This window comes from Cuculus canorus, chromosome 1 (genome assembly GCF_017976375.1).
Source record: "Cuculus canorus isolate bCucCan1 chromosome 1, bCucCan1.pri, whole genome shotgun sequence".
Lineage (NCBI taxonomy): Eukaryota > Metazoa > Chordata > Aves > Cuculiformes > Cuculidae > Cuculus > Cuculus canorus.
Window position 1 is genome coordinate 162837431 of NC_071401.1, and position 14493 is coordinate 162851923.

The window sequence follows — 14493 nt, forward strand, 5'->3', positions numbered from 1 at the left end:
AGAGGCTGAGACAGCTGGGGTTGTTCAGCTTGGAGAAGGCTCCGAGTAGACCTTATTGAAGCCTTTCCATACTTAAAGGAGGCTTATAAGAAAGACGAGGAAAAACTTTTTAGCAGGGCCTGTAGCAACAGGACAAGGGGTAATGTTTTTACACTAAAAGAGGAGAGGTTTAGACTAAATATTAGGAAGAAATTCTTTTCACCGAGGGTGATCAAACACTGGAACAGGTTGCCCAGAGAGGTAGTAGATGCCCCACCCCTGGAGACATTCAAGGTCAGGTTGGATGGAGCTCTGAGCAACCTGATCTGGTTGAAGATGTCCCTGCTCACTGCAGGGGGCTTGGATTAGATGACCTTCATAGTCTCTTCCAATCGAAACCATTCTATGATTTGTTTGGATTGATTTTTTCATATGAGCTAGCCTTCTGTAATAGCTTAATACATGAGAAATGCAGAAAATGGTCAGAAGCAAACAGGAATATTAAAAGAAATAAGTCCAGAAGCCTAAGCTTCCAGTATCAAGCAAGCGCAGCTGAACCACCTGTCTCAGCTCAGTAGGATCTGTCCACACTATAAACCGCAACATAGCGTAGACAGATACTCCCAAATTTACATTAAAGGTGTTCAGCTGAGTAGCAAAGAAATCTAGCTACATAAGACCACCTTATGTAGCTTATTTCTTCAGCAAATGCTTCCCAAATGTTTTCTGCATTTCTTCTGCAGTTTTTCTTCTGTTTTTCTTTCTTTTTTACCTGAGAAGCAGGAGAAATTATCCTTTGCATAGAAGTTGCCTTGATTACACTAGTTATAGCACCCAAGCTAGCTTACTGAAAGTAATCTTAGGGTTTTCTCTACTACGCTGCAGTACTAAACTGCCATATTTCTAAATGACATGATTTTGTTTAAACTTTATTTTGTTTAAATTTAATTTTCAACACATCTGACAGATGAACAGCTGATGCAATAGACTTCAGGGGTTTACAGCCTGATTGCTTGCTTTACTGTGTCAAACAATGCAGTGTGTCTCATTTAAAAGCAGCTGCGGTTATCAGTACTCTACATTCAGATTTTTCCAAAGTGTGAAAGGCAAAAGCAACAGATTATTGCGAAGTGGACATATGCATCTGCATACAACGGTGTTATGCAAACAGCAAGCAGCATTGACTGAGGTGTGTAAAACTTTGGTTAGATCATACCGCCCAGTAGATACTGACTCTTGCCGGTCACCTTTCAGATATAAATCATTTGAATTTAGTTTAATCATGGTGCAGTTATACCCCAACATTTTCCCATTTTAGCAAACAACTTTAAAGGTTTATCAAAGTAATACATTACTGCAGTTGTTAACAGTTAATCTACTTAACTCCTTGGAGTTAAAACTAATGACACTGACTGACAGTAATGGGCATAGGAAGTACCAGTGAACTAACTGCAGTTAAGCAAGTCATTAAAAAAAAAACCCCACACTATCTTAATGTTACTGAGAATTGTATCAGTTACGTACCAGCTTTGTAGAGTAACATCTAATATCAGTGCTCTTATACTAAACAATATTTGACAATTCCTGTGATTACCAAGAGATGAACAATCAAAAAAACCTCAGAATTTCAGAGTTAAAAATCCCTAGTCCTTCTGAGCATTTGCTTAATGAGCATGTTGACCTTGTCTAAGAACATCTATTCAGCAATAAAAGCCAATTAAATAAAATCCTTATTTCATTAGCTTCCTATACTTCACATTATATTTATGAAACACTTAAATGGACCAGCCTAGACAGAAGATTTATTGTAAAAACATATTGTTCTGATTAGATGAAGCTATGCCTCTCATTTTCCTGAAATATTCTTTTAGGAACTAGCTTGAGGAATGCCAACAAAATAACAAATGCAGTTTCACTGGGAATATTTGCCAGGATTATTTGATTAGTCCCTGGACTCAAAGAATAGGTTTGCAATTTATGCAGTCTAAAACTTTGTGATATACCTTCAACAACTCTATAAGGTACGCCAAAGTACGCTTGTAAAACTCAAAATGAAAGAAACCCTATGCTAATCTCTCAGCTTATAAAATACAATAGCTCATTTGTATTTATCATAGCAACTAGGAACCACAGTCTTGATGCAGCAAGATTGAGGTACAGGGATATGCACAGGTGAAAAATTGACCTCAGAGTTATAGAATGATTATAAATTAAAATCAGATGTATATACCTACATATATTCATAGATTCAGTAACTCCCCAAAGTATACCTCTCCACAACTCAAATTCCCAGATGATGAATTCTAAATTTGGGGAAAACTGCTTAAATGTACCTACATTTCTGAATCCTTATCCATGCTGAAACCTGGCAGTTTTGAGTTTTATTATCACATCATATGAAAGTCTGCAAAGGACTGTTACTGTACTTTTCAGAGTGACAAGTCATTAATTAAACCCTCATTTTAGCTTGTGTGTTGCTAGGACTTTGCATCTGTGATCCGACCTGTACCCTCATCCCCAGGGAAACAGCCCCTTTCTGCTGAACAGTTCCCAACTGAACAATATTGACAATGCATCACCAAATCACATTATGGAAATCCATTTCTGAAGGCTGAGTTAAAATAAAATTCAAAGCCAGCACTTTCTAAATTTTATTACTACAATAAATGCAATTCTAGGTTTAAGAAATGTCCACATCTTCTTAACTGAAGAGGTATGTTTCAGCTTGAAAATGTCATAGCTCAATGATGCCTTCAGGAAAAAATACAAGGAACATCTCCTAAATCTTGTGTAAATTATGTTTCAGCCATAGGGCATTACCACTAACTTTATTGTTTTACCTGATTGCTTTAGTACTAATTAGGAAGGGTAACATTTCTGAAAGACATTTCGCAGTTGGACTACAAGATCATTGTAGATCCCTTCCAACTGAAATAGTCCATCCCACCCCGCCTCACCCCACCCCACGCCATCCCATCCCAATTTGCTGTTGGGCTAGATGTCTTTATGAAAAAAAGGTGCAAGAATTTCTAATATAGCCAATTGTTTTAATGCAATGGTCTATTCCAGGGAAAAAAAACAAAGCAGTAATTTAAAACTGAAATTATGTCTAGCTCTGCAGTACTGAATGCTCTGCAGAATAGAACCTATATAGTAATGAATGCAGCTAAATCTATGAAATAATTAAATGTCCACTGTGTGGCCATGATAATAAGCAAGAAATGAACTGAAGATGCCAGTGAAACTTTTCTACTGATGAAATCACTGTCTCCAGCAGGATGCCAAAAAATCAAGGTGAAATAGGTGCTAAAAGGCTGCTGCAATTATCTGGAAAGATTATTAAGATAAAGATAATGGAAGCTCAGGAAGTGCTTGAGAGCATTTCTGCATGTCCACGTGCCCCTATAAAATCTACCAATCATTTGTTTATACACCACACAGGTTTGCAGAGCTAAAAATTGTTTTCTAAACATCAAATACTGGAAAGTAAATATAAAAGGCTAGTGAATGTGAAGTTTACCAGGGATAATTAAGTATACAACGTACCACTTATTACTGTCAAAGTCCATTCAATTTTCTTCCTGTTTAAGTGTCTAACGAGTCACTCCAGGGTCAGGGGAGGAGAAAGGAACACATGGCCATGAAGGGTCATGAAGGAAGCCAGAACCACAACAAAACCAAGGTAGTTTGCTTTTACATTGCTGTGGAACTAAGCTTTTATAGGGATGGATTTTAAATTAGCATGAAACTACAGCCTAAAATTACTGTGTGACCAACTTCTCAAATAATTCCAGCAGTCTCTCTCACATACGGATTTATTACATTACTCCCTTCCCATTCAGTTCAGGGTTGTTCCTGATCCTGATGCCCCTCTTCCCACACTGCTCACTCCTTTCCCCCTCCCAACCCCAGTGTCATATTCCTTCGGGAAAAAGTTAAAGTACCAGAAAAGAGACAGATTACGATTAATTTTACATCATTAGTAGGTTTTTAAGGTCTCATGTCTGTGAGGTAGAAACGGCTACTTCATTAACAACAATAATTGGTAAAACAACATGCACGCCTCTCTAAAGCACTGAGGAAATTAAAGCCTCTGAATATTGGAAATACGTTAGGAGATGAGATGCTCTGCATCTGCTTAACCTCTGGAGTGCCATTTTTTTTTGGATGAGATGGAACAAGCAGATCCCTGGAGGGCAGTGGGGTTTAGAACCTGGTACTATGAACTAACAGGTAACCTGAAGGCAATTCATATGAGTAATTCCATCTCACAGTATCTCACATTCATCGCCACTTTGAAACTTAAAATCTCCAAATCTTCTGAATAATGCAAGTTATAAGAAAAGCTTCAGTTCCCGAAAAAATATGTCCAAGCCAGGGGCTGAAAAGCAAACTAAAAAAAACCCCAACCAAATCGGAGCACTTGAGATTTTTAGCAGAAACTCACCCTTTTCTCCATTTCCAAGAGTGATCTGTCAGCAAATCTTTCTTGTCTCTGAAACATAAAATTAATAAAGACGTTGGTACTTGTTCTTAAACAACATAAAACAGGAAAACCAATTTAATCAGACTTTTCAGTATTCTGTCCAAAGCACACCTTCAAAAGCTTTTTAAAGTGTGTTCAAGGAAGTAGCACTGAAATAGAGAGAATAAACAAGATTGAACTGAATTTATCACACACTTCCTCTGTGACCATGCCCAAGTAATTTAGTCACTACATAACCTTTGGCAAATAGGAGTAACGTAGTATTTCCATCTAAAAACTTTGCAAGCCAAACATTTTTTAATGCTCTTCACAGATACTTAGAGGGTACACAATGAAGATACTTATCTATCTACACAGGTAATCTGTGTCAAATGCTGCCTGATAATAGGAAACCCCCTTTCTACAGAAATTTAACATTGATTAAACTTTTGTGTACATATTTTGTATTACTGTATGCAGCACTTCTATCTGGCAGCAGTTATCTGTAACTGGAGTGCATTATTTGCTCTTCAGTTCAAAGATAAAGCTATCTTACCAGCCAGGAAGAACTGGCAGGTTATGCTAATCAGCCAGCAGGTTTATGAATTAATCAATCAATCCCAACTGACAGCTATATAAGCTTAACAGCATAGAAAATGTTTATCCTTACCCTGCAAAGAAGTTCCAGATACATTCTGGTGAGAACCACTACTACTTAAATAGGCAAGAGGCAGTCTCACACATTTTGTTCACAGATGAAGACCAAAATCCTGTGTATTTTTTTTATTTAGAAACAGAGAAGTTCTCTTCTTCACTCCCATCTTTGGAAATGAAACAAAACTGATGCCTAGCAAAGAGCAGCCCCTTGGGTGCTTCGGGTTTGCTATCTGCCTTGTCAGCTAAGTACATGCTTTTGTGTTCTATACGAACCTGAGTCGTCTTCTCCAACTGGAGCTTAAGATCTGTAAGTTCCATGTTGGTATCATGTAACTGTGCTTTCAGTTTCTCATTTTCAGCTAGAATCTGTTCATAAAGCTAAAGAGAAAATATTAATTTAAAGAATTACCAAATAATAATTCAGTGAGATCAGCTAAAAAATTTTAAAACCATGATTAAGTGGCATGTAAAATCAACAGAATAATTAGTTCTATATTTTAAAGATACGTAGAATAGCAAGCACTTTAAAGAACTGTTACTGTATGTTTTTAGAAACAAGCAACTTTGCATACAGAGCACATAACTTGCCTTACACACATTAAAAAAATACTTGCCACTTTTTTTACTTCAGCCTTCACAAATTAGACACCACAGTAAACTTTTTGATAAACTCCTCTTCTATTTTAAGGTGAGATCTAAAAAAATCTTCCCATTACGTGTATGTAAGTTAACAAACATCTATAATAAGAGGCTTCACATAGGTATAAAGAAGTTTTACTGACACAATCAACTAAAAAAATATGATAGTATTTGTCATAAAAAATGGATCTTGGCTCCTCTGGATTTCTCCCTTGCCTTGAAGAATAAAGTGCATAAGCCAGAAGCTGTTCTGTAAAGTGCATTTTTCCCCACTGTAGTGGTTGCTCTGCTCCTCCCATGAGTGTAGTTCCTTTAAGCAGCATTCGCAATACAATGTGAAGTTATTTCCAGTCAATTAATGAAAAGTGGTAATAAATTTTTACTTTTACACCAAAATTATTGGATCAGATACCTTCTTAAAATCAGTGCTATCTTCTTTTTCTAGTCTACTGCAGTATGGTTTTCGATCTTCAAGGTAACTCTGTGATCCTGACCGCCCCTGCGCTGAATCATAACGATCACCTGAAGACACACTGAGGGATCCTGTGTCATATCTGTAGAAGAAAAGTTCTTTGCCTTTGTGTTCAAACTGAGTTCACACACTGTATCACACACTGCAAGTTTGTGGTTAACCAGCTGAAAATACTCAAATGCAATTGTAGAGTTTAATTAAGCCACTGCTTCTACTTCTCCTTTGCAGTGTCTGTCTTGCATGCAGAGAAATCTTTTAAATAAAATTAAAATATTTAATTCAAGCAGAATGTCTTAAAGGATTTTACATTTGCTTAGATACTCTAATTCTTCTTTACCTATAAAGAAGACCTGTTTTTAAAAAATGTAACACTTTAATGGGAAGGTTTTAAAAAAAACAATCTCTAAAATACCGGCCTAAATGAATTCTCCAAACTCTATTAGAAGAATCAAGGAGATTTCAAAACTATTTGTTGTGAATTCCAGTATTTCAACAGAAGCAGTTTATGAAATAAATCTTCAGCAAAGTCTATTAATAAAGTTCAGAATAATTTAGCACTACTCACTGCAGTAGTTCTATTTAACAGATTTTCAGCACAGACAGAACATAACAAAATCCAATAATTAATTCTAAAGGTCTAAAACCAAAACTTTTCTTTTGAATGATTCATATTCCTGCATTTTTTAAAAAGAAATCTTAAAGAAATCTCATTTTCAGAGGTTGTAGTACTTCTCTTGAGATTCCTTAGAAAATTTTCAGTACAGTATTGTAAAAGAGAGGCAACAAGAACCACTTGCCTTCCTTGCGAAAGCTGACTTCATACTGAAAAATGCATAGGGAATGGTACTTTATCCACTGTATTCTACGAGAAACCAAGACTCCCTTCCGTGTACTACAAATACAGAGTCCAATACATTCCCCAGAACGGCATATCCCACCCACACATGGAAAAAAATATTCAGTACTGTAACTTTACAACCGTATTTCATATAAATGTTAAATATCATTAAAGTCTTTTAAAGCTCAACCCAACTAACTACTGGGGTTAAGCTGAATTTGTACATAAAGCACTTAAAATGAGAATATGTGAACAAAACGTGCAACAATTTTAAATTAATTTGCTTAAATTGCACATACCTTGAAAGGCTATCACTCTGAGGCAGGGAGGGTTAAAAAGAGAGAAAAAGAATAGATCAAGTCAATAATTTAAATAAATAAAATGGATAGCAATCTGTGAACAAGTAGATCTAAACAGTTATGTTAAATGCATATACCATCCAACAGTATGTATTATCTGAACATTGTCAAACGTCAGTTTTGTTATGTCTGGAACAGAAAAGAAATATGTACTAGAACGTGCTTGCCAAAATATGATTTGCAAGGATGTTAACATTACACTCTAAAAGTCTGGACTGTCCTAAACACTGGAATAATTTCAGCAGTCGGTGCATTCTGCAATTTGCCTGTTATCAAAGGCATCAGGACTGTGTTCCCTAGATTCTCTACTCCTTTTTCCTCTTGTCTAACACCAGCAATAATGTTGTGAACAGTCAACATAATAGTAACTTCAGCTCAAGGTAACAATCTAAAATACAAGATCATAATTTCAAAATAGCTTTATGGGAAACAAGCTACTACACCAACAAAATAAGGAAGTACTTATTAGACTTAATTTAAATGACATAATTTCAGGGTTTTTATATTACTTTCCTTCATTCATTCATTCCAGGTGAATCCACAGGCACAAAGTTCACTTAATTTTCTTGACAAGCGAAATTTAATTAGAACCGATGACCTCAGAGTGAGGGAGTGTGCTCTACTAAGCATTACATCAGTCATACAAACCTTTTTCCCCTCTGGGTGGTCAATAAAGATTCGTAATTTATTCCAATTATAATAATCTCGTGTGAAGACATTTCAGTCAAAAAAAATCTACTAACGTATTATCACCTGGACATCCGCCAACGTTATTCACCTAGCGGTGGCTGAAGCCTTCCCTATAGGTGGAGGTCATGTAGTCGTTTTTTTCTTTTTAGAAGGAAACTGTATTTTTTCAACTTGCACAGAGGAAAATAGCCACATTCTCCACAATACACTAAATTTCCCCTCTGACACTTAGAAGTGCATTTATTACACACAAGATATAAAAACTATGTGCCTAACCACTTCTAATAAGACACTGTTATTTTCTGTTAAGATCATGAACAATGCTGAGAGCTCCAGAGATTTTGTACCAAATGTCACAGTCAGGTGGCACACACCTAGACATGGATAGTTTTCAAGCTACTGGCCACAAGATTAACTTCCACCTAAATATGAGTCTTAGCTTGCATTATTGTATGTTTAAGTAAGATCACTGTGAGATTACAGAATTCCACCATGTAATCAATGACCTACAAAAATCCCTTTTCCACTGCTTCCTTCTTACCACAACAAAACAGAGAAAGCTTTGTCTGTAAAGACTTTAGATTTTTCTCTTTTTACCTTGAAGGAATGCAATATGCAGAAAAATGCTAAGCTGTTCCTTTTAACCTTTATCTACAATGTAGGACAGCCACCACAAGAAGTAAACCATTCCTACATTATTTCTTAACAAACATGCTTTCTAAAGGCTGTTTTTCTTTGCTTCTAGTGGACTCCCCATGGTGCTGCTGTGGGAATGTGAAAACTTCTCAGATTCCCACTCGCCTGCTGCACTACAGCTTCACAAACAGAAAGGCAAGTTAAGTCACACACAGACCATTTTAGGAACAAATTTTTCCAGCTACACAGTGGGACAACAAATGAACTGGTGAGTTAAGACAGCACTAATTACCAAAGGCAGGAAAACACAGGCACAGCCCATTCCTGCTCTCCTGGCTGGGAACCCGGACAAGGACACTGGAATTTTTAGAAACTCTACATTCGCGGTTTCCGCTCCCTGAAAGCTGTGAAGCTCTACTCCTGCTGCTCAAGCACCATCCAGCCTCCACAGCTCCCTGAAAGAGCAGGACATGTCTCAAGCACATGCCTGTTCTTGTTCCCCTCCCTCTTTGTACAACACATTTGGATTTTTTTTAGCACAGTCTTAGCTGTTTTCTCCCTTTATTTTCCTCTTCAATTTCTGTTAGTTCAGCTCAGTCACAATTTTTGATATTTGCCAAACAAACACTGTGAAAAGGTGTAAGCCTACAAACTCTGCATAAAGCTTGAGGAGAAATGATGCCAGCACAGATATCGACAGGCATCCCACTTAACATGGATGTTCATACAGTCATAGCAAAAAAATCAAGGCGTTCGTATCCTTATCCACACAACTTGAAATAATAATAACTTCTAACTCTATGCTGTCAGTCTATACAGAACATAAAGGTGCCCCAAAAGAAACCATGTATTTGAAAATCTACACAAAGCTACCAGACAGGCACATTACATTTTTAGTGAGGTTAAGGTAATTACTGGTAATGAAATTAAAATATCAGTGTCAGGTAGAATTTTCTGTACTATCGTAAATCAGTGTATGTTTCTGTAAAACTGCCACAGAAGTGAAACTAAGAAGCAAAATTTGAGTACAGAATGTAATCAACACTACTGATGCTAGTTTTTCATGTTTATTCCCACAGAATTATAAGACGTAATGATATTTTTCATCCTAATTTTGCTAGCTTTCACCTTTCAGAAGTCACATATCTGATTTCTGGCAAAATAAAATTTCAGTCTATTTAATTATAAACGAATGACTGCTGCAGTATATATTAAATTAGTTTTAATATATCAAACTGAAAAATAGGCACTTTTTACCTAGAGCCTCTCAGTTGCCAAGGTGATCTTCTGACTTCCTTATTTTTGAACTGCTACCCTACAACTTCGTTCTAAGACTGTCTTCCTTGCAGAAACACGAATCTCCTTTAAGTAACATGGAATTTTTTGTGTAAATTGAAGAAATAATTGAAGAAATTCCCAGCTCTTAACATCAAAAAGCCTAAACAAAATTTCAGCAGAACAACCTCCAACTGCCAAAGCGCATAGGAAAGTTTGACTTCTCTTTACTAGCTCTCATTTACAGGCAAATGATCAGCTAAGAAGTCAAAACACAGTTCCGAAGAACTGAAGAACAAAAAACCACTTTTTCTTTCAAGATTTCAAAATTGAAATCTGACAAGACAGTTCTTCCAAAGACCTCTGAAATAAATAAGATAATAATTTTTCAGGTTCTTTAAAGATTTAATGCTAGAAATTATTTTGTTTAAGGTCCTTTAATTTTTTTGTAGTGTGCACCCATGTGCAAGGGTTGTTCTTGACCTCCTCACTTCAGTTCAAATTCTTGAGTCGTTGCCAAAGTCCTTGGAGGTTTATAGTCACCCTCTTCTCTCTCTGGCTTGTAGCTTCACCAAGCAAAAAAAAACCCAACAGCAGCACCACATGAGGGAGGAACAGAGAATTTCAGTATTTCCAAAATTTCTGTGTTCTGAATAGCACCACATCAAATAATTAGCACAAGTGACAAAACATAAATGTTTTCTGAATGTCTTTCACTATAATTCCATTTCTTCGTATCTCTTTCCTTTTCTCTTCCTAGAACTGAAAAGAATTGATAAGCAAATAATGATGAATTCCTACAATATGCAAGATTTGTGTCAAAGTGAAAGTAAATTTAGCAACTGCAAGAAGGAAAGTGCATGTAAAAAATACAAAAATTACACTTTTTGCCATGGAAATGGTAACAAATTGCCACTGTAATTTCTCTAGGGTGGCAAAATACAGTATTGTCAGTTATATATTTAGGTCACAGTTTATTGTTGATAAATGCTAATAGTTGTTTATCAAAGAGAGGAAGTTACTTGAGATCTACATAAAGTTTTAAATCTCTGATAAATTCTTTGTATGCAAGAGAAAAAATCACCTTAATATTAAAACAATGTAATTATATACAAATTTCAAGATAGCTCATAGCTAGTGGGATCTTAATAGTTACAAGGCTGGGTTTAATTTTAAAAGATTTGAGTTAGTGTGCATAAGTCTCTGCACATCATTTACCTCAAAACAACTGAGCAGATGGAACAATGATTTTTGCAAGTCAGAAACTGAAACTGCCTTCCATTAACTTACTGCAACATGACCCTGACCTATGTGTCAGAAATTTTACCTACATTTCCTGGATGCTAATTCCACACAAACAGAATGGAAGAGAAAAGCATCACTACTAGCCGCTGTTAAAATGTTAAAAATTGTTATGAAAGCCTGCAAAGAAAACGGCACTGAACCATAGCCAAAAATTGTGAATCAGAAAGGACTTGTAAGAACTCTACCATACGTATTCTCTTAATTGAATCCAACTGCAGCAGAAATTTTAAAATCAAAATGTATCTGTTAGAAAGTTAATTAACTAATTGTATCTTAAAAGTTACCTGGGTTTCTTTCTTATTTGTTCCTTCTTCTGAATCTGACTGGTGTTCCTGTTCATTTTCATCACTCTGGTGAAAGATGTGGGAGAGGAAAAATAATTAAACTGTTGAAAGCTTACTGAGATTTTAAGGCATTGTAGACTTTTCATATGAAAATTTAAGAGCAGCAGAATTCTATATAGCTAAAAACTAAAGAGACTACATGGGATACATGATGAATGTTCTCAAACAAGAACATGATTTCAGTACCAGAAGGAGAGGAAACAGAACTTTGTGTCTGGCACAAGAAAATATTACTTCTACAAATTTACATACTGATGCCATGACAAAGAAAAGGGAATGGGAATCAGCTGAAACATTAACTATAACCCTTCTAATGTGACAGAAGTTCTTTCAGTTTTAAGTACATGGCTACTTGTAATGTGCCAGAGCCTCATTCTAACAGCTTTTGTATGTGTGCAATAGAATTGTTCAATGACTATTTTAAACTTAGATTATGATTAATTCCTATTAAGTTATGGTTATTACAGTATTCTAGAATTCTTTTTAGCATTATCAACATAACTTAGACTTAATTTTGATCTTGCTCCTGAAAGCTTCAAAACAGAAAACCAGAGAATACGTTAACTTAAGCAAGCACCACTTTTTCCAGAATGATGAGTTATATACCGTTATTACTCTAAACTAGTCTCTGTTTTAAGAATATACTATATAATACATTCCATATTGCTACAAGCTAAGGCTATAATTAAGTAGCTGTCATTTACTTACATCCTGAGTCCAAAAAGAAACTCCTGTAGATCGTCGTTTTTCTCTTGGTCGCCGTCTTTCCCTTATAGACTTAGGTTGTGACTTATCTTCTTCCTTTTCTTCCTCTTTTTTGCCTCCTTCTGATAACAATAACTTTCTTACTAATTTAAGTATGACAAACTAATTTTCTGAAATTTTTTTTGAAATAATTTTCAGCCTTTAAAATGCTAGGAACTCATTGTTTTAATCTGAAATAAATTCACTAGGGAGCTTCTTATAACATACAGGGTTTGCTGTAATACACATCGCTAAGAATATAGCTCTAAAATGCTGTAGATATTGTTCTAATTCTTGAACAGTAACCAAAAAATACTAATTCCATCTCAGCCACCTAAATAAAATGTTTCAATATAACAGTAATAAAAATTTAAAATTCAGTTTAAAATTCAGTTTTTTATACTGGGTTTAAAATCTAGTTTTCAAAACTGTCCCATAATAATCCAAACACCTGTGACAGAAGATATATAAAAGTACAAAATAAGAGAAGATAGTTCTTCACCGTTCCTCATCAAACAAGGTTTTTTTTTTACTTACATCAAGAATTCAATCTTGCCACCTTCCCCCAATTTTAGAAGTCTGTTAAGTCCTCCTTAGAGCCCCCCCTTTCATCAGAGAGAATCTGATGATTCCTTTTACTCTAAAGGAAATCCAACTGCAATTCAAAACTGATGCAATACCTCAGGATTGCGCTTGTTTCCCTATATGTTTCCAAAGAATTTGTATTAATAAAATACTAGGCAAATCTACCCAAATCCAAGTTATTTACCTACTAACATGCAGTCTATTCAGTCTGCTGTTCTTTATTATTAAAGAAAGAAAACACAGATTTGAGTTCAGATTGAAGCATGACTAATAACTTTACCATCACTAGTCTTCAGAGGTAAAGAAAAATTTTAGTGTGAAGCAAGAATTAAACATTAAAGAAGGAAATAGAAATATTCATGGTAAACATATATCTTTCCTAATTAAACAAATGAAGATTTTAATTCCTGGCTTTCAGACAGCAACATATTTCTCCTCCTCAAGTCATAATTTGGAAAAAAAAATCCTGCTGTAGCTAATGTTTGCCCATGAAAATCTTTTCCCTAGAATAGTCAAGGAAGAGTTTCCTAGAGTAAGCATGCACTACTGCAGAATTATAATCCAAATTTCAGTTCATGTTAGGACAGAGGGTAAAAATCAGAAAGCATAACCCTGAAGCTTAGCCCCAGCAACTTCCTCGGAAAACACCAGTCTAGGGAACATGGCAATACTGCTATATAGGTCATGGAGATTTGTTCAATGGGTTGTCTACTCTGATCCTCTATATAACAAAATTAGCTATTTTAATCAAGAATCTTATTCAAGTTAGTGATCAATAACTTCGATTAAGGTACTTCTCTCCAAGAGAGAACAGGAGACCACACTGTGTGTCAACAGCCTCCTCCTTTGACAGGCAACTAATTATATAATCATAGAATGGTTTGGGTTGGAAGGGACCTTAGAGATCATCCAGTTCCAACCCCTCTGCCATGAGCAGGGACATCTCTCACTAAATCAGGCTGCTCAAGGCTCCATCCAGCCCGCCATCCACAACTTCCCTGGGCCACCTGTTCCAGTGTCTCACCATCCTCATTGTGAAAAGCTTCTTCCTAATGCACAGAATTTCTTCCTAATGCCTAATCAGGCACAATGCCTCTGAGAATCATAGCAGGTGATTCACATTTAAAGTCAGGGCAAAAGCTCTGTGACATTAGAGAAAAGGTTTTTTCTGACCTATGAATCAAACATCTGGTCCTCAGCTTAAGATTACATAAACCAGTTAAGTATCTAGAAGTATGGTTCCATCAAATATTCTAAACCACCACTGGAAGTATCCCCTTCCCTTGGTTTTCAGCTGCTCATGGAACCTTGAGAAGTCCTTAAAGCATTAAAAAGCATGGTTCCAGTTCTTCAGTGTGGGAAGACTGAAACAAACCCCTTGGTATTTGGCAGTTATTTAATCAAGTAAAATTCCTCCTCAATATCTGCTGGTATTTAAACTCTAAAATGTGATATTTAATTATAGTTGCTGTGTTACAGTAGAAAGAATCACAAGGATAGCAATA

At 35.8% G+C, this 14493-nt stretch overlaps 1 protein-coding gene across 11 annotated transcripts in view; it reads right to left on the bottom strand.

The window, feature by feature from the left end:
• The window catches only part of PPP1R12A (protein phosphatase 1 regulatory subunit 12A), a 119605-nt gene that overhangs the window by 9304 nt on the left and 95808 nt on the right, over positions 1–14493 (bottom strand). For 6 of the 11 annotated variants that reach the window (XM_054056533.1, XM_054056478.1, XM_054056546.1 and 3 more), the window contains 6 exons: positions 12368–12486; positions 11600–11665; positions 7350–7366; positions 6153–6294; positions 5375–5479; positions 4427–4474 (listed from right to left, as the gene is read on the bottom strand). In XM_054056533.1, the coding sequence (XP_053912508.1) occupies positions 4427–4474; positions 5375–5479; positions 6153–6294; positions 7350–7366; positions 11600–11665; positions 12368–12486 (497 nt within the window). Of the gene's footprint in view, positions 1–1195; positions 1227–4426; positions 4475–5374; positions 5480–6152; positions 6295–7349; positions 7367–11599; positions 11666–12367; positions 12487–14493 lie in introns of all 11 variants that reach the window. The other 5 variants (XM_054056505.1, XM_054056542.1, XM_054056514.1 and 2 more) reach the window with 3 other exon arrangements.